At 41.5% G+C, this 21,334-nt stretch overlaps 1 protein-coding gene across 9 annotated transcripts in view; it reads right to left on the bottom strand.

Annotated features, from left to right (window-relative positions):
• The window catches only part of rc3h2 (ring finger and CCCH-type domains 2), a 38,591-nt gene extending 18,667 nt beyond the window's left edge, over nt 1–19,924 (bottom strand). For 5 of the 9 annotated variants that reach the window (XM_061698100.1, XM_061698103.1, XM_061698104.1 and 2 more), the window contains exons 1-9: nt 19,508–19,924; nt 9,957–10,267; nt 8,637–8,754; nt 7,283–7,516; nt 4,742–4,917; nt 1,805–2,005; nt 704–836; nt 282–400; nt 73–185 (exon numbers count right to left, since the gene is read on the bottom strand). In XM_061698100.1, coding sequence (XP_061554084.1) covers nt 73–185; nt 282–400; nt 704–836; nt 1,805–2,005; nt 4,742–4,917; nt 7,283–7,516; nt 8,637–8,754; nt 9,957–10,187 — 1,325 coding nt within the window. In that variant the 5' untranslated portion in view covers nt 10,188–10,267; nt 19,508–19,924. Of the gene's footprint in view, nt 1–72; nt 186–281; nt 401–703; nt 837–1,804; nt 2,006–4,741; nt 4,918–7,282; nt 7,533–7,629; nt 7,690–8,636; nt 8,755–9,956; nt 10,268–12,119; nt 16,621–19,507 lie in introns of those variants that run through there. The other 4 variants (XM_061698101.1, XM_061698105.1, XM_061698107.1 and 1 more) reach the window with 4 other exon arrangements.
• Nucleotides 19,925–21,334: the final 1,410 nt, after the last annotated feature.

The raw sequence follows: 21,334 nt of genomic DNA, 5'->3' as shown, positions 1-21,334 counted from the left end.
TATATATATATATATATATATATATATATATATATATGTGTGTGTGTGTGTGTGTGTGTGTCATTCACTCACTTCTCAAGTTCGTCCTGTGTGTGCGCAAATGTGCAGTTGCTTCCTCTTGGACATCCTCCTTGATGACGCAGATCTCTGCACATGCTGGTCTTATACTTGCTGTTCACCTGAGGCTGCAGACACCACAAACAAATATGTATTTCATCACTGTTTAAATGGGAACTCTGTTCAAAGACTAAAATCTGCATGTCGCATACTGAAATGACTACCTGTGGAGAGTCGTGGTTCTTCTTGCTGAAGCTTTGGATGAATTCTACAAGGCCATGAACCACCAACTTTATGGCCAACATGACATTTTCCAGCTCCTCCCATGGTGGTGATGCATCATCTACACATACAGTTCAAATCAATCCTCATGTTGCATTACCATAAAGTTTTTCTTCTTGAGATATTACTACCATAACCGGCTATGGCCGAGCATTTGTCTCTTTTAATGCTACACAGTGATGAGTCATAGCTGTTGACAGAGTTTCCTTTGTGTGCAATCTTTTTGTGTAGCTGTGTGAGGCATCTTCAGATATTTCAGCTAAAACTCAGATACAGAAAATCTGGCCTATGAGTTATCATCACTCTAGCCCATCACACAAATCTATCTTCTATTCCACATTTTAACCAAGTGACTGTACTCTACCGGTATTGTGGTCTATGTTGGCCAGCAGTTCGAGGTGAGCTCTGAGGCTCGTGAGGTTGGCAGGGTCTCCTGTCCTCTGCAGGACGATGGTCAGCTCCTGGATGCTCTTTGCAAATGACTCTGGAGACTGCAACTACACGATAATAAATGCTCATTGCAGTCTTTTTTTTTTTTAAATCAACATAAAAATGTACTTTCTCTCACAGCAGGGTTTCCCAAACTTTTTCTAAATGCATTAGCTATTGCCATAACATCGACATGCACTGTATTCATTCATGGTAGGAACTGTAAACCATTGTTTTTAAACTTTTTACACCAAGTACAAATAAAAATACTGAGCTCTCCAAGTTGCGGCATCATGGCCAACATTAATATAGAGTAGCATCGTAGAGCTAAGTATTCATCAAAAACTAGCAGAGGTTTTATTCCCAAAAAGTATGTTTAATATCATTATAAGCCACTGTAGTATTATGTACTGTTTTAACACGAATACTGCATTTAAATATAGGAAAATAGACAACTTTACAGAGCTTTACAGAGCTCACGGAATCAGTTACCGCGGTAACTGAGTCAGAATTCGTCTTCCCCAGCTCTTTGAAACACGTAATGACCAGGCTTTCCCTCATCTCAGGGTCAAGTTCCTCCGAGTTTACACATAACCTGCTTGCTGGAATACCCCCTTGCATTGTATGAGTGTTGCTTGGGCTCCATCTTACGGATTCTCCGTGCCAAGAAACTATGTTGAAATGAGTTAAGAAGTTCATGTTGTTCTTTGCTGCGATCTTGCTGTCATCTTGTGGTATCTATAGGCAATTATAAACCTTTTTAGGGAGCATCAATTACACGTTACAATTCCCATTATTTCTGTGGAAGTTGATACAAGTTAACACTAAAAAAAACAAAACAAAGCTCGTTTGGTATCAGGAGAACTAAAGGAAACCAAAACGAAGAGCAACATTTGTTTTGAATGTCATTTGTCATGGGGGGAAAATCGATTAAAAATCAGATTCTTGTGAGCAAAAACAAAAATCTGAAACTTTATTTTCACGCCATATTGCCCAGCCTTGCCCTGTTTTATAAGATGAGTCCTATGAATGAGACCTTGTCAATGATGGACTGCATGTGCGACTTGTGGACCAGGTCCCCGTACAGTAGAGAGGACCACTGCTCGGGGGAGATGCGGAGGCCGGCTTCCATGGCGATGTGCACAATCTGGGCGTCGTGTTCTCTCCTGAGAGCCTCGTACGTGCGGAACTCCTCCTTCAGCTGCATCAGCGAAGAATCTTCATCCCGCTTGGTCACCTGGATTATGAATCCAGGGGACCAAAATCACCCTCAAATTTGAACAATAATTGAAAAATAGTCCTAAAATATTAGCCGAGGAGGCCTCCTCCTTCGCCGGTAAAGTAGTTGTAAAGGGTGTCTTGATGTATCAACATGGAGTTAACTTATTTTTTAACTTGTATGAAAATTAACCATGTACACATTTTTTTTCCACCCTCCTATTATGTTTGTTTCGATACACCCAAAATGTTCACAGGTCATTGTGACCCACATCCATTTTCTGAGCCGCTTATCCTCACAAGGGTTGCGGGAGCGCCTCTCCCAGCTATCTTCGAGGAGGAGACGGGATACACCCTGAACTGGTTGCCAGCCAATCGCTGGGCACACATAAACAAACAACCATTCGCACTCACATTCACACCGACGGGGAATTTAGAGTCTTCAATTAACCTATCATGCATGTTTTTGGGATGTGGGAGGAAACCGGAGTGCCCGGAGAAAACCCACGCAGGCACGGGGAGAACATGCAAACTCCACACAGGCGGGGCCGGGATTTGAACCCCGGTCATCAGAACGGTGAGGCAGACGCTCTAACCAGTCGACCACCATGCCGCCCACTGCATATTAAAAAATATCATTAGAAGGAGAAAAGAACAGAAGCTCGAAGAATACAAAGTTTTATCCCTTGTTTTAACTTATTAAATTTTTATTTTTATTTTTAAACTATGCAGTGTCAATTAGACCTGTCATATAAAAGGACAGTTAAGTGATATAACTTGCTAGTCGCTGACTGGCTCGCTGCTATACACGTCAACATTTTATCTGTATTTAACAGTTTATAGAGTTTACAATATAAAGTGAAATTCACACCCTTATTTGACAATCAACAGTATTTATAGTGTTTATTTTTTTAATGTATTAATATTACAGTGGTTAACTTGGTTATAATGTTAAGACATTCCTTGACAGTTAATAAATGTTTTATGACGACGATTGTTTGATTCTGGAAAGGAGTCATTCAATTTTAATTGTATTTGTTGTGTGAAAAACTGTTTAAAAATCTAAACACACTGGTTCCTGTAATGGATTGTATTCCGTATTCCATTTTGAGAATTCCACAGTATACGACTCAGATAATACATTTATTAAATTGTGTATTATTAGGCGGTGTGATGAATCTTCAGACATGTCAACTCAAATTCAGATCAAGAAAAGGGAGTGTCCCTTTTTCAGAATCTGCCCTATGAGTAATCATCATTAGACCTCATCACACAAATCTGCTGAGTTCAGCATGAAAGAACGTCGTCATCATCTCACGTCTTTGCTGTGCAACCTTATTTTGACCTACTTGTGCATCCCTCGTCTGTCCTGCAAGCCAGGCCGTGACATGGTGCAAATATAGAATGCTGTTACATCACCGGGAAATATTTGACATTTGTGCCCTGCCAGCAATGTGCTTCATCGGCTAACAGGCACGGAGATACATGCGCATGTCCACAGAGGTCCGCATATTAGTTACTCGTACAAACCCTAAAGCCTGCAACTACAGGGCGTCATCGGTTTATGACGTTTCGAGGTGACGAAGGGCGTGTTATCAAACACGCATTTGTGTACCCTGTTGCTTTGAATTATTAACTTCAGATGCTGCAGTTTTATGCTTCCCACTTTGCCACAGTGGTCCGTTTTCTGGCTGCCCTGAGGCTCCACAATAGCTCAAAATTTGAAAATATAGAATTTTAGGATTGTGATAATTAGTTCCGTATATGTCCTGAAAGAGCTGAACAGTTTGCGAGGCAAGTGTATAAAATGTCTCCAATGATTGGGAAAATTTGGGATAACGAAAAATGTGGGAATTTGGAGATTGTGAAAACAAGTTCCCAATACGTCCGAAATTGAACAGTTTTAAGTTGGAATGGTTTGGAAAGGTTGAGTTGTGAAATATGAAAGGTAAATTTCTCCATTCATTTCAATGTGAAATTATTTACATGGAAAATGTGGAATTGTCAGAAAGTAAACTGTTTCACAGGATGTCCTGAGTGAAATGAGTATGTTAACACTGGGATGGTTTTAATTGGTGGAGAAATGTGTAAGGAGTTGATCAGGGTCATAATAATATAAATAAAGAATTTTGTTGCAAAATAACAAATGTGTGAAAGTTCTTCAAGCATATTTATGACTTTTATGACTGACTTTTTAGATTAGTCTACGGCACAGGTGTCAAACTCAAGGCCCAGAGGCCAGATCTGGCCAGTCACATCATTTTTTGTGGCCGGCGAAAGCAAATCATGTGCATCAACTGATTCTTGCTAAAATCTGTACAAACATTTCAAATTGATATATGTAATAATGTTAAAATATTGCAAGCATTTTTTTTTACCAATCGCCCTTGTTTGCATTAAATGAATAACCTATTAATCTTGACTTCTGATTTCAAAATTGGCTATCCATAAATTTAGTGTGTAATAGAAGGCGATTAACCATTCATACGGTTTCACAGTCATAATGGCCCTCTGACGGAAACGTGAACTACAATGTGGGCGGTGACATAAATGAGTTTGATACCCCTGGTCTACGGCACCTTCTAACATAACCATCAACAAAAAACGCAGAGAAACTGTTGAATAAAGCCTGATAATATTTAACCCACAAATGATCACCATATACAATAATAAACCTTTGTTCAGTTGTTACATAATATTAAAAAAATATATATATTTATGCCACTTGGAAGGCTTTCAAAAAGTTAAATTGTACCTTGAAGCAGGAGGCCCTATAGAGGAGCTGCACCACATGCCCTATGCTGGTTTTGGAGGCCTGAGGGAAGCGCCCTTCCAACTTCTGGACAACAAACAACACCAGCACCTTCCTGGACAGAGCAGATCCGTCCTCCAGAGCCAATAGCACCAGCTTTAGGGCATCCTCCTGCATGGCTGAAGGAGACAATTATTTACATTAATATTATTTAATAATTAATTAATTTTATTATTTATCATATGTAGCACACACAGCAGATTCTAGCCAGCGGGTAGATGTTTCCACTCATTTTGCTATCATGATGAGAAACCGGTTTCTCAGTCAGAATCTTCCCTGAGTAATCATCACAAGCCACCACCAGGTAGCATCAGTGATGTCTACTGGATGCAGCGTAATAAACAGAACCAGAGGAGAAAGAAAAAGAAGAACAGACAGAGAAGGTCCGACACTTTTTTTCCTTTTGTCTTGTCCCATCTACATCCATCAACCTTCTCTTTGGTCTTCCTCTAGCTCTCTTGCCTGGCAGCTACATCCTCATCATCCTTTTATCAATATACACACTCAATCTCCTCTGCACGTGTCCAAACCATCGAAGTCTGCTCTTTCTAACTTTGTCTCCAAAACATCTAACCTTGGCCGTCCCTCTGATGAGCTCATTTCTAATCCTATCCAACCAGGTCACTCCTAGAGACAACCCCAACATCTTCATTTCCGCCAGCTCTGCTTCCTTTTGTCTCTTCAGTGCCACAATCTCTAATCCGTACATCAAGGCTGGCCTCACCACTGTTTTATAAACTTTGCCCTTCATCCTAGCAGAGACTCTTCTGTCACATAACACACCTGACACCTTCCTCCACCCGTTCCAACCTGCTTGGACCCGTTTCTTCACTTCCTTACCACTCTCACCATTGCTCTGGACGGTTGACGTCAATTATTTGAAGTCCTCCACCCTTGCTGTCTCTTCTTCCTGTAGCCTCGCTCTTCCCCCTACACCCCCCTCATTCATGCACATATATTCTGTTTTACTTTGGCTAATCTTCATTCCTCTCCTTTCCAGTGCATGCCTCCATCTTTCTAACTGTTCTTCCAACTGCTCCCTGCTTTCACTGCAGATCACAATGTCAACTGCGAACATCATGGTCCACAGGGATTCCGTCTAACCTCATCTGTCAGCCTATCCATCACCACTGCAAACAGGAAGGGGCTCAGGGCTGACCCCTGATGCAGTCCCACCTCTACCATAAACTGCTCTGCCACACCTACAACACACCTCACTGATGTTCTGCTGCACTCATACATGTCCTAATATACTTCTCTGCCACTCCAGACTGCTGAATGCTGTACCACAGTTCCTCTCTTTGTACTCTGTCATACGATCCACAAAGACACGATGTAACTCCTTCTGACCTTCTCTATACTTTTCCATCAACATCCTCAAGGCAATTAATGCATCTGTGGGACTCTTTCTAGGCATGAAACCATAATGTTGCTCGGAAATACTCACTTCTGTCCTGAGTCTAGCCTCCACTACTCTTTCCCATAACTTAATTGTGTGGCTCATCAACTTTATTCCTCTACAGTTCCCACACCTCTGGACATCACCCTTGTTCTTAAAAATGGGCACCAGCACACTTTTCCTCCATTCCTCAGGCATCTTCTCACCTGCTAGAATTCTGTTGAATAAGCTGGTCAAAAACTCCACAGCCACCTCTCGTAGATGCTTCAATACCTCCACGGGAATGTCACCAGGACCAACTCCTTTTCCATTTTTCATCCTCTTTCGTGCTTTTCTAACTTTCCCCTGACTAATCATTGAGACTTCCTGGTCCACCACATTTGCCTCTTCTATTCTTCCTTCTCTTTCATTTTCCTCATGAATCAACTCCTCAAAGTATTCTTTCCATCTATCCAGCACACTGCTGGCACCAGTCAACACATTTCCATCTCTATCCTTAATCACCCAAACCTGCTGCACATCCTTCCCATCTCTATTCCTCGGTCTGGCCAAACTGTATTGATCTTGCTCTCCTTCTTTAGTGTCCAACCTGGCATACATGTCGTCATATGCCTCGTTTGGCCTTTGCCACCTCTACCTTCGCCCTATGTCGCATCTCAATGTATTCCTTTCTCCTCTCCTCAGTCCTCTGAATGTCCCACTTGTTCTTAGCCAACCACTTTCCTTGTATGGTTTCCTGTACTTTGAGGTTCCACCACCAAGTCTCTTTCTCTCCTGTCCTGCCAGAAGATACACCAAGTACTCTCCTGCCTGTCTCTCTGATCACCTTGGGTGGTGTGGTCCAGTCTTCTGGAAGTTCCTCCTGTCCACCAAGAGCCTGTCTGCCCTCATGGTTTTGATATGGCTCATTTTCACCTTTTACAGGTTTGTCAAGAACATATCCCCACAATAAACAGGGGATCACAACTTATTGTAAACACCGATAAAAAAATAAATAAAAAAAAGACTGATACAGTCGGGGCGTGAACGATGAACCGTGATATAGTGTGGGACACTGTATAGTTTAAATGCTGATGTACGCTCACCAGGCCCCAGGAATTGGCATCCCCGCGCCCTCACTGCAGCCCAGAGGTTGGCGGACAGCTGTTGGGGGTTCTGGTGCTGCAAGATGAGCTCGGTGACCGTCCGCTCGCCCAGCGACCGGCCCGCCCGCACAGCCCGCACTCTGCCTTCTTCTTCCACCAGCTGGCAGTTGACCAGCGTCACCAGCTTCCTCTGCATGGGTCGGCTGAGCGCGCCCGGACTCGGTGGCGCCACACCTGGAGGGGGCGTCAGCTTCGTGTTGACAAAGTGTGACGGCATCGTCAAGACCAGAACATGTGTGGTAGATATGAATTGCAAAAATAGGGACGTAAGATGAACCCATAAATACCTGATAACTGCTGTAGAATGCCATCCATTTTCTATACTGCACAACACCCCTGAGGTTTACAGCGGAGATTAAAGAGGAAGTGATGCCCTAAACATATTCAATTACATATTATACTATGGGAGATAGGGACCGAGCCCTGCCACGAATAGCAAAAAAAAAAAAACTTGAGCAATTGATGCCCCCCTTAAAGATTTTCATTATAGATAATACTAGAAGTTTAAACCACACATATACCACAAACTGTACTCACAAAACACTTTATCATTTCAAATTAATCTTATATTGTGTTTAAAAAATACGATGGTTTGCGTCAAACAAATAAATGCAGACGTGTGTGTGTGTAAATGCACGTGACTAAAACGCTGTGTAACTTCCACCAACAACCCAGACCAAATTGAACAAAACAATGCCATCCACACCCGTATTGGATGCCTGGTACTCTCTAAAGTTGAGTAACATAGACCAAATCCACTATATGAGGAAATAACTATCCATTTTCTATAGCGCTTGTCGTCATTAGGACTCCGGGTGAGCAGGAGCCTATCCTTGACTTTTCTATTGGTACTACAGCTTCCACCCTAAAAAAAAGTGCATATTAGGTTAATTAGAAAGTAAATTGTCTGTACTGTGGGTTTGAATGAGAATGAATAGTTGTGTGTCTGTATGTGTCCCGCATGGCGACCAGTCCAGGCTGTACACCAGTTCTTGCCCAAAGTCAGCTGGGATAGCCTCCAACCCACCTGTGACCCAGTTACTTAAAAAATGCTGGTACAGCTAAAAATGGGTATTATGATGACACTGAAAAACATTAGGTCAATTTCCATTATTTCCTACGGGAAAAATACACTCTCAATTTGATAATTGCATCCCGTAACAGATTGTGTACAATTTATGAGGTTCCGCTGTAATATGGATTCATGATGAAAGTGTTCTTCTATCTGCTAAACCTTTAAAAGATAATTTGGATTGAACATGAGAAACTGTTACTTTTGAAGCAATAGTCATACCTTTAGTGCAGCTAATTGGTTTCAGGTATAGAGCCAGCTCTTCCACACACACCCTGCAGGCCTCATAGTGTCCAACATCTGTCGCACTGCTCAGGCTGACTGGCTGCACGTCTGGAACCTAAACGACACAAAGACACAGTTGTTGTTGTACATCCAGCCCCTTTCTAGAGCGCTTGTCATCATTAGTCGCGGGTGAGCTAGAGTGGCCCATGGCAGAGCACACATTGACAAACAACTATTCAAACTCACACCTTTGGACAATTTAGAGGAGTGGTGGGCAAATATTTGGGCTACTGCATTTTTTGTTTTGTTTTTTAAATTCAAACTGACAGATGGACCAGTCCATTTGAAGATTAGATGTAATTTGTTTGTTTTTTGTTTTTTTTTTAACTAATAATTAATGTTTTATTTTATTTATCAATGATTTTTAACCCTGGTTGTTTTTTTCTTTGGTTCAACAAAAATTGTCATGGTTCAGTATGATCCACTGTATGTTTAATCATAAAAGAGCTTGCTTGGGGGGAAATCACATAAATTTTAAGTTGTATCATATTTGCAACAACAACAAAAAAAGTGTATACATTTGACATTTCTGCCCTACTTTTAGTCCATAGCGTCAGTCCTAGGTAAATACGTTAAATATACCATGTGAATTCAAAAATTCAAAAATAATTGGAATAAATATTTTAAGTATATATTTTTTTTCAGTTTGCAAATATTTGTTTTCTTTTTTTTTAAACTGGAATTTTAAAATTAAACAATTTCACCCACAGTGTGGATTGATTAATCAACAAAATTAATATAGGGGGAAAAAAATAAATGAATGCAACAAATATGTTATAGGACTCAGCGGTACGTTGGTTGGGTGGTTAGTGCATCTGCCTCACTGGTTGGGGGTTACAATCTGGCTTTCCTGTGTGGAGTTTGCATGTTCTCCGGGTACTCTTCCACATCCTGAAAACATGCATGTTAGGTTCAATGAAACTTAATTGTCTATAGGTCAGAATGTGAGAGTGAATTGTTGTTTGTCTCGACTGTACAGTATATGCCTTGTGATTGAGTAGCGGCCAGTCCAGAGTTTACCCAAAGTCAGCTGGGAGAGGATAAGCAGAATAGAAAGTGGATGATGGGAGTACAGGACTCTCGATCATGTAAATGCTCCAGATTAATGAATAAAACGGGCATACTTTGACCATCTGCAATTGAGAGTCTTCAATGAAGCTAACATGCATATTTTTGTGGGAGAAATAAACAAAGTTGTTGCCTGCCTATGATAATGTTACTATCCATTACATTTCAAAACAGGTAGTTTCTTTTTACCTGAGCTCCGACCAGCTGCAGCAGGGCACAGTTGACGGGCAGCAGGTCAATATCGGTGCTGATGGGCGTCTGGTCGAAGGGGCAGGCTTTGCGGTGCAGCTTGTGCAGGCAGGTGCGGCACACCGTGTGCGAGCAGCCCAAGCTGACGGGCTGGTGGCCGCTGCTGTTGAACTCGTTGTAGCAGATGGGACAGGACAGGAAGTCCGTCCATTGGGCGGCCTGCACCGGCATCCCGGCTCCAAGGCGGAGGCACCGGCGGGCTCAGGGGGAATACATCTCAACGAGCTGCGGCAGGCCAGTGCTGGAAAAGACTTGAGGAACAAGACATGCTGGTTTTAGTGCATACCAGGGTTTAAGAAGTCCACACACCACTGATCTTAAAGCAGACATGTAAAGAAAACAGTCACAAAGAGCATGAAAGGCTTTAAAACCAAAGAGTGTTTTCATCAACTTTGTCAATGCACATAAAGAAAGAAACATTTTACAAATTTCATAAATGTTGTTGATAGTTGTGGCACACACAGACCACAGGCCATTTTCTAGCAAGACGAGCTGGAATTGTGTGTGAAATTTCAAGCTCATCACCCTTAATTGAATAACAATATTTAAACCCTGTACCTACTGCTCTCTGTTTATCTTTGGCTTAAAAAAAATCACATGCCACTTTATCATTAAAGAATTTAATACGAGTTATTTTTAATCAATTTATTTATTTATTGTTATTCTTATCTTTTAAACACTGCTGTGTCTTGTGTGCTGTCGTAATGCCTGATTTTCCCGTATGAGAATCATTGAAGGATTATCTTATTTTATTTTAAACCCGTTTGAGTCAGATTCCCCCTTTCCAAGCGAAGTCAGCAAAGGCCCAATTATCGGATTTCTCCGAATTATTAATGATCCTGTTTTGTGGGGTGCCATAATAGTGATTTTACCTTCCCGATCTGCTCAGAAAAAGGTCAGGGCTGAGAATCGTAAATGTGAAACGGTTTAATGTCTAAGATTTTCCGGCTATCTGGATGCCCTGTGACACATTGCTCCCTCTCACAGGTCAGTCTTAGTACTCCAACAGACATGCGGTTAATCCATTGCATAATATTGCACTTTTTAAAATCATAAAGTAATGACATAATTATAAAGAATGCAAATAATTTAAAAAAAACTCTTTTTCTGCTACAATTTAATGTACATTGCACTGCTCCTGGTGTGCATGCCTATGCCACCAGAAGGCAGTATAATAAAGCTAGAGGAATGAGTAGCGCAAAACTTCTCAGGAAGTAATATTAAGTAATAAGTAATATTAGTCATTCTTCACAGAGAATAAAGAACACTTGTCAGTACTGGTTTTTATCCATCCATCAATTTTCTGTACCACTTATCCTCACAAGGGTCACTATCTTCGGGCGAGAGGCGTGGTACACGCTGAACTGGTTGCCAACCAATCGCAGGGCACATAAAACATGGAGATGCAAGATATTCCCCATCCAGTTAGTTAAGAGAACTGTTTCATGTTGCAGGCTCCAAGAGCCTGCAACAACTCGTGGCAAAGACGTTGTGTCTTGTGCCAGCCTAAAAACCACCGGTATCTTATGTTAAAAAAAATGTCTGATCTGAAACACACACACATATTATTGTATGTGTAATTTTTTTCAGTCGCTACCATTAGCTAATGTAGCAGAAACAAAGCTTTTAAAACCAAATTCTTATCAGTTCAGCTTGAATTAACCTATCACAATTTTCCTTGCAGCAAATCTGTGTCCAGAGATTTATTTTTCTTCTTAGTACAGGACAATGCAAGTTAGTAAAAGATAAACTACTTTGTGAGAAGTATGTACGACTGTTTTGTTGTTTTTCTTCATTTTGAAAAGGTATCAAAATGGGTATTGGTAATACATTTCAGAGTCTGTACTTATTTACTTTTACTTAAATAAAGGAGTTGAATCAGTACTTTTACCAGTGTTTTTTTTTTTACCAGTGTGAGTACTTTTGCCACCTCTGGTAATACATCATTTTAAACTGTGAGCACTAGGGTCGAGTAAGGCCGTAGACATGCTATGTTGCACATTACACATAGTAACTCTCTGAAAGCACTTAAAAGCTCTGGGGAAAAAAAAAAAAAAAAAAAAACATTTGTTGAATATCACATGATGCTTGATATTTACGCACCTTGCAAGGTCTCCGTGGCACGCCACTACGCCTGGCCAGTCTCAAGCCTTGTTCCCGCCTCATGTTTCGTTCCGTGTGGCACCCAAATTTAACCACCATCCCCTCGAAAACAGCACCGTCCAAGGAGGAGTTCGGTCATGCTCTTGTGGTGAAAGGAGTCCCGGGTGAGAGTTTAAGGAGGACAACAGTTGATGGGGGAGTGGTGGAACAAAGCCACTGGCGGGAAACATGACACTGCAGCCACCTGTTCCTGCTTTGAACAACTGTTATATCCTGTTTGTGTGTCTCGGCTTACACACTTCCCTCCAAGCGCAATCACTAACATCACCATGTACAGTCAATGGTGGGAAGCAACAAAGTACGAATACTTTCAGGTATCTCTACTTGAGTACTTATTTTTCTGGCAACGTTTTACTTTTACTCTCGACTTTTCTAAGCTTTTCTCTGTCCTTTTCACTCCTTACTTTGTGGAATAGGCTCATTACTTGTTTTCAACCTCTGCGGATGATAACATGAAATCATTTCAGTTTTCCTGATTTTTGGGACATGGCTAAAAAAGTGCCCAGTGACGTACTTTGGCGTCTGGCACGAGTCCTCCCTCACCCACTATATAAGAACTTCAGTGCCTTTGTTCGCATCGGTGGGTAACCTTTTTTCAGCGGTGCATGGTTTCACGCATTCGGTGTTTCAGATGAGAGACGACGGCTTGATTTTTCACCATTTTGAAGCCTCATTTTGGCGGATTTTTAATCATTCAAATTTGGCAGGGTCGCTAGCGCAATTCTCTCTGGAGTGTCAAATTTAATAGTATTTATTTTCACTTTTCAATTGTTTGATATCGGCTCCAAGATTGATTTGTGGCGACCGTGTTTGATATCGGCTCCATGATTGATTTGTGGCGACCGTGTTGTGGCTTGTGCCAGCCTTTTTTTTTTTTTCTACTTAGGTGTCGGCACGGTGGAGCATTTAGCTAACACTTCTACGTCATAGTCAAAGGTTCTGGATTAGAATCTCGGCTCGGTCGGTGGTGACTGCATGTACTGCCCTTGCTTTTGTGCGTTTTCTCTGGGTACTGCAGCTTCCTCGCACATTCCAAAAACATGTTAGGTTAATTGAAGACTCTAAATTGTCCTTAGACGTGAATGTGAGTGTGAATAGTTGTTTGTCTCTTTGTCCATCGTGATTAGCAGCTTGTCCAAAGTCAGTTTTTGTAGGCTTCAGGTCATCTGTGACCCTTATCTGGATAAGCAGTATAAAAATGGATGGATGGATTATTGTAAAAACTCACCTCCTGTCAGCTCCCATCGGCACCTTTCCCTACCTGTAGTCAAGTACAGCCCAGTCACATTATGAGGAAACACAGTACGTCTATCACAAGATTTATTAATTACTATGCTTCCTTTGTATGTGTGCCCTGAGTGATCCCTGAGTATTACTACTCAGTTCATCCATCCATCCATTTTCTGAGCCGCTTCCACTCACTAGGGTCGCGGGCGTTCTGGAGCCTATCCCAGCTATCATCGGGCAGGAGGCGGGGTACGCCCTGAACTGGCTGGCAACCAGTTCAGGGTGGCTGGCAACCTGTCTAGTGTGTACTCCACCTCTTGCCCAAAGTCAGTTGTGATAGACTCCAGCTCACCCACAACCGTAATATATCTATTCTATAGAAAATGGATGGATGGAATTTGGAGAAATACAATCTGGGCAGAACTATGGAGGCAAAGAACTCCCTGGAGGACAAATGTTCTATAGGCCTGCTGAACCCCCCACCAATGCCCAGCAAACACGATAAGTGCATGGTGTTTTTGCAGCCAACAGCTGCCAAAGCTGTCATCTGGCTAGGGACGACATGTCACATGTCCTCATCTATGTATGTGGGGGGCTGGGTTTTTGGAGTTTCCTCAGCGAGAGAAGAATAGAGAGCAACTGTTTTTGAGTGGACTGTTACATCACTCGAGGATCATTTTCACCACATCACACATTGGCTCACGTTATTTGCAGCATCTCTCATAAAACTTTGGTGGACATGTTTGGTGGTGCCATCAGAAGAAAACAAGTCGGTTTAAAATCGAGTTACTGTCCAGACACACCCGCGATCAATGAAAATGTGCAATATAGACTGTATTAAAAAAAATAAAAAATAAAAATAAAAAAAAATATATATATATATATATATATATATATATTGTTTTTCTCCTCCCACACGCTTTCAATCATTTTAAATGATTAAAAAACTTATTAAAACACACTTCAAGTAATCCTTAGTGCCTGTTCTCACTTTCTCACTCGCACATAAGAGGCAAACATTTGTCATTCCCAGTTACAGTTTACTGTAAAACTGATACATAAAACAAAAGAGGATTCAACATTGAATATTTTAACATCAAAATGTTTAATCAAACTATATAATTTCTTCTAACAAAATTCTTCTGGGTCAATGCTAACATATGATGTGAAATGCCAATTGACCAACAAATGGAAATCATCATCAATATTACGGAAATTATAAACCTTCACACAACGGCTAATTTAACATAGTGATTCTCAACGCGTGCGAGTCTCGAGTGGTACATGAAAGAATCAATGACTTCAAACTGTACAAATTGTTACAGTGGCTTACAGTCCAATAAAGTGCATTTAGTTAGTACAGTTCAGTTGTATTTAACTTTAAAGTATAATACATTTGCATTAAATCTTTAAGAGTTGTTTGTTTTGAAATGTTTATTGAGGAAAACATTTTATTTCACTTTATGTCTGATACATTTTAATTGAATAACTGTTTAAATATGTTTTTGTTTTCCTGTATTCAAGCGCAGTGTTAATGTTCAAACTGTGACTAATGTTACAGTGGCTTAGAAATAATTAAATTAAAACAGCCTGACATGTTTTTGATGAACCCCTGGGCCTACTATGACACTGTATTTTAATGTTGGTCATGATGGTACTTAGAAAGGCAAGTATTTTTGAGGTTGTACTTGGTGTAAAGTTTGAGAACTGCTTTTAAATACATCGGGCAACAACACATACAAACAGCATACAACATTACTGACAAGCATATATTCTCTCTGCTCGGTAATAGTTGGGGACCTTTTCAGCCTTTTCTTCTTGCAGTTTATTACGCTGCATCTTTTCCAGTTGACCCTACTGCTGCCCAGCAGGTTGCGGCACAACATGCTACTGCACTGAAGGCGTGTAGCTTTAAATTGGGACTAGCCTCTATACTGTAAAAATCCTTTAAAAACAATCACTTAAAAATCCACACTATAGCAGGGTGGTGTGGCAATATAGCTGGAGTTCACTGTACTTGGCTTACAGTATTAACTCAGTTAAACTCATAAACAGCTCCAAATGAAAGCATAAAAGAAGGAACAAGCAGGCGGCCTTTGAAATCACATCCAAGCAGAACACGCCTACATAAGTATACTGCATTAGATTAAGGTATTATTACAATCGCAGTGCATGTAGCCTGGTGCACAAACAACAGACCTTCAACATAGCCCTTTATGAGACAAGGGAATGTATTTAGAAACATGTTGAAATTGATGTCGCACTCCTCACTAAATAGCAGTATGTGATTGAAGGGTAGTGATAATGATGAAAAAGTGAATAATCTAATGCAATTAGAGGAAGTATATTATAGTTCTTTCCCAGCCATCTTCGGGCGAGAGGCGGGGTACACCCTGAACGAGTCGCCAGCCAATCCCAGGGCAAACAACCATTCACACTCAGATTCACACCTATAGGCAATTTAGTCTTCAATTAACCTACCATGCATGTTTTTGGGATGTGGGAGGAAACCGGAGCACCCGGAGAAAACCCACGCAGGCACGGGGAGAGCATGCAAACTCCACACTAGCTAGGCCAGATTTGAACCCCAGTCCTCAGAACTGTGAGGCAGATGTGCTTAACCAGTCGGCTCAAAATTTAATAATAGAAAAATTTAAAAACAAACATTTTTTTAAATGATTCCATTTTCTTTCAAAAAAAGATTATGACATTTTTTAAAATTGAAATGACTCAAAAAAAAGACTCAAATATGCTTTGAAAAACTACATAAAAAAAATAATAAAATATAAAAGACTCACATGAAAACTTAATGTTTAATCCTCCAGGGTCAATCCAATTGAGGAACAAGAAAAAGTCAAGTAATTTGAAGACTCCCTTCTACTTCTCACTGCCACAGTGAGCCCAGCACTAGAACATTGTGCGTGTATGTAGAACAATGTACAGCCAGTAAACGGTGAAGCACAAGTTAACATTTAACAGGAAGACATGATGTTGCTTGTCAAACACTCCAACAGGATACAAAATATAAACACATCCGTGGTCAGTAACATTTAAACCTACAGACATATTTTTCCTTAAGATGATTATCGTTGGACCATGTTTTGCATGAGTGCACAGCTGCGGAAGAGTGGCTGTGCGTGTGCGTGTTATTATATTGCTGTCGTTACAGTGTGCGGGGGTAGTGGCTCAGTGGGAGGCAGGGCAACCGTACCGCTCACATGCTGCTACACTACACAGAAAAGCAGAAGCTTGCAGAATATTTTTAATAAAGTTACATCTGTGGTAAAGGGATCAAACAGGAGTTGTGTAATCTTAATAAATGCTAAATATATATATATATATACATACACATATATATATACACACACATATATATATATATATATATATATATATATATACATATATATATATATATATATATATATATATATATATATATATATATATATATATATATATATACATATATATATATATACATCAGTCTTTATGAGAACTTTAATTTGTTTTAAAACTACAGTACAGTACTTCTTATTGTCGAACATGCTTTCTTTAAATAGCATTTTCTCCTCCAGCAGCAATGTTATAAATCGCAAAGAAAACAAAAGAAAACAAAAATAAAAAATATATTTTTTTTTGTTATGTGGTGACGTAGTCCTTAGTTGTCTGCCTCTCAGTTGTAAGATTCTGGGTTTGAATCTAATCTCACTTGGTTTCTCTCACATTCCAGAAACATGAATGTCGGGTTAATTGAAGACTCTAAATTGCCCATATGTGAACGCGTTAGTGTGAACGGTTTATGGGAGCGTTCGCTGTGTCGCCACCAAATGATCACGTGGTGTTTCGTTTGGCAGAAAGCCTGTGGACGTCAATAGCTGACCACGAGTTATCGGGTTATTCAGAATCAGAATCAGAATCATCTTTATTTGCCAAGTATGTCCAAAAAACACACAAGGAATTTGTCACGTTTATTTCCATTAATTAATCAATGGTAGTGTCGTGTAGCGTTATGGGCTGTACATACAGATTGTCAACGAAGGATTTTTGGAGCTTTTAGAACATCCTAAAGACACATGAAGCTCATTGAAAGCGTACGTGCAGGCACATTACGTGACACAACTGGAATCATACTGACCGACCATGTTTGCTGTCGGCACTTTATATAGTAACGGTAAGACACTTAACTTTGTAATACCTTTTTTTGCAATATAATATTATGATCATAGATATATTGTTCATATTTTATGAAACGTTTCGCTGTCTGAACATTTTCCAATCAACAATTGAATAACTGACATTAACTTCTATGCGTCAAGTGACTTTCATTAAATCATTTGTGTAGGCCGAAATTAAAAGTTGTCGATCAAATATATCCCCTCAATCAGGCCAGGTGAACAGATTTGGGACACATTTGTGTGTAACTTCGTATTTAAGGCAAATTCTGGTTGCTGCTGTTGTACAGAAGCTTTGCTACATAACTTTGCTTGCCATCAGCTGGCCCAAACTTGCATACTGCGATAAAATGCCACGAGAACAAGGTTTCTTAGGCAAAATCATATGGAGGTGAATGGGACTTCTACTAACCAATGTTAATGCGCATGCACCAGAATTACGTCACGTTGACGTTTTGCGAACGTTCCCATAGTTGCCTTGTAATTGGCTGGCGACCAATCAAGGGTGGACCCCGCCTCTCGCCAAAATCAGCGGGGAGAGGTTCCTGCTCACCCACAAGGACAAATGTTATCGAAATTGGATGGATGGTTACATCACACATTTGCACAACCACAATTCAAAGTGATTGATCACAATTGCCATTAAGGTCAATGGAAAAAATAGTATTGTCGTAGGCAATCAATGCCGTGTCCCTGGGCAGAGCATCAGTAGGTACAGGATTCAATGAGATTAGTTTCTTTATACACATTCATTTTGTATGTAAATCACCACTCTGTATTAAATATAAAATACATTTTTGGAAAGATGTCTTCCGCTGGATCTGGTGCAGCAGTGTCCTATAAACTCATGATAATTATGTCTATCGTGAAACATGGTAGTATTTATTCGTCAAAATATAGATTTACAGCCACCTTAAGTTTTTGCTACTTCAGGGAGGAAAAGGAGTCCTCTATTTGAGCTGAGGTGTCAGTAGGAACACTTGCTTTCAGTAGCAATCCATGGCATTGGTAGAGCTACAGTATGTTGCTTTCTTTTTATCTTTTCTTTTTCTTTTCTTTTTATCCAACTTGCATTTCCTTGTTGTCCTTAAGCTCCACTGTAAACTTCAGCTATGGAAATGCCATAGCTGCTGTGCAGGCCTGGTACTTTAGACACCGTAAGGCTTCTCACACCCACCTCTTTTATTGTTTCCTTCAGGGGGAAAAGGAGTCGTCGATTTGAGGTGAGGTATTTATTAATTGAAGTGCAGGTTTTTGTTTTCAGTGTCAATATTTATTTTCGATGCTAAAACTTACAACCAGTGTCCTGGCTTAATAATAATAATAAAAAAAAAAGGTCTATTTGTGGTTTGGCATTAATTTAATGAAGTGCATGTAGGAACTCTGACTTGAGAGCAATGTCATTGGACTTTTCCGAAATTTGCCACTTCCCAGTTTTGTCGGGTAAATGGTAAGTATTACACAACTTGACCAAGATGACTGAGGGTCCTCTGTAATACAGTATATATTCAGTTTTTGGGAAATATGTTATGTTTTACTAAGTTTGTTTACTGTAGTGACCTGCAGTGGACTGGTGACCGGGCCAGGGTATACCCCGCCTCTCACCCCAGAGTCATCCACTAATGATGACAAGAGCCACAGAGAATGGAAGTTTCTTATTTCTAATTTCTTGAGGTGGAAAAAGTTGGGACATCTTGCTGAGAATTCTGTTTCGTGTTTTGAGGAGCTTATGGAGCCAAACAACATCCACGCACCACCTGCCTCCTCCTGCTCCTCCTCCTCCTCTTCTTCTCTATTGCTTCCGCGCCAGTTGCCGACGTTTAGTGCTGAGCTGGCAGCAAACTCATTTCACACCGAACAAACAGCGCAATCAAAACAAGTTGAGGGCAAGCAAAGTTGAAGGAGAAGGAGGGGGTCACATCTTACCTCACGCACACCTCCACAGCCCAAACGTGCTCACATTCCTCCATCAAGATGGCAAAAATAAAAAGACTCAGAAGGAGGACTGGAGGTCGGTCTCGATGCAGGGAACACCACTTTGGTTCAGGTGGTACACTGGCTCCCCTCCCACGGCCAAGGCAGCGTTCGGAGGAGCGGATGGTGGCGTATCACTGCGCCGCTGATGGAACCTCTTCAGCCGGCCACGGTGCCTCGCAGGCGGCCTCGCTTGGCCCAAGACGCGGTCCTATCGCCGATAGTCGAACGTCAAAGGAAAACGACTGCGTGAGCCACAGAGGAGCGGCTGGCCACTATTTTAATGTGGCGAGCGAGCATAAAAAAGATGCAAGCCGGAACAAGCCGCTTTGTAGAGGCGTGGGCTGGCTGCTTTTAAAGGAACAGGACGTGAATATTTCTTGATATGTACTACACTACTGAATGTGCGCGCGTGTGCGTGTGGCGCAACAGTGAAACGCCCCCATACAAGTGCGTCTGTCACCATAGCACTGTATATACACTACGACCTTTTAACCCATTACAGGGCACTCGATCAAATACTGGGGAAATACAGTTTGGGATTCCCATGAGAGTATTCTTATTTTATTATTGTAATGGTATTCATAAAAACATGATAGTGACACAATGCACAGTCACCATTATTGGCAGCCCTTCAGTTTTTTTTTTTTTTTTGCATAACCTGTATAATAACTGGAAATGCACCAAACTTACATAATCGGGATCTTTTTATGGATATATTTTTATTTTTTTTCTTTCAACTTAGTTATTGCAATTTCAAAGAAAAAAAAATTAAAACAGAAATCAGCATGTGCAGCAATATTGGCACCCCTCCTGAATATTTGGTTGCACACCCTTTGGCAGCGATGACAGCCTCCATACGTTTCTTGTATCCATCTATATTGTATCCATCACGTTGTAACATGAAACTTCTCATGTTATAACGTGATACTGAAACGTTTGTATTTTCGGGTGGGGCAGCTATATGCTTCCGTAGTAGTGTAAGACCTCTTTACCATTTGATTCCAGTTTTCATATTTTATTTAGCGGTACCCCTCCTTGGGCCGTCACCTTATCGTGGTGGAGGGGTTTGTGTGTCCCAATGATCCTAGGAGCTAAGTTGTCTGGGGCTTTATGCCCCTGGCAGGGTCACCCATGGCAAACAGGTCCTAGGTGAGGGACCAGATAAAACACGGCTCAAAGACCCCTTATGATGACAACAAACAATGGACTCAGGTTTCCTTTGCCCAGACGCGGGTCACCGGGGCCCCCCTCTGGTGCCAGGGCTGGAGGTGGGGCTCGAAGGCGAGCGCCTGCACCCATGGCACAGCCCGAAAGGGTAACGTGGGTCTCCCTTCCCGTGGGTTCACCATCTGTGGGAGGGGCCGTAGGGGTCGGGTTCAGTGCGAGCTGGGCGGTGGGCGAAGGCGGGGACCTTGGCGATCCAATCCCCGGCTACAGAAGCTGGCTCTAGGGACGTGGAATGTCACCTCTCTGGCAGGGAAGGAGCCCGAGCTGGTGTGTGAGGTCGAGAAGTTCCGACTAGATATAGGCGGGCTCGCCTTCACACACAGCTTGGGCTCTGGTACCAGTCCTCTCGAGAGGGTTTGGACTCTCTTCCACTCTGGAGTTGCCCACGGTGAGAGGTGACGTGCAGGTGTGGCTATACTTACTGTCCCCTGGCTCGGCGCCTGTACGCTGGGGTTCACCCCGGTGGACGAGAGGGTAGCCTCCCTCCGCCTTCGGTTGGGGGGGACGGGTCCTGACTGTTGTTTGTGCCTATAGACCAAACAGCAGTTC

This window comes from Phycodurus eques, chromosome 15, assembly GCF_024500275.1.
Source record: "Phycodurus eques isolate BA_2022a chromosome 15, UOR_Pequ_1.1, whole genome shotgun sequence".
NCBI lineage: Eukaryota > Metazoa > Chordata > Actinopteri > Syngnathiformes > Syngnathidae > Phycodurus > Phycodurus eques.
The sequence above is the reverse complement of the archived record's forward strand: the minus strand, read 5'-3'. Positions and strand labels throughout refer to the sequence as shown.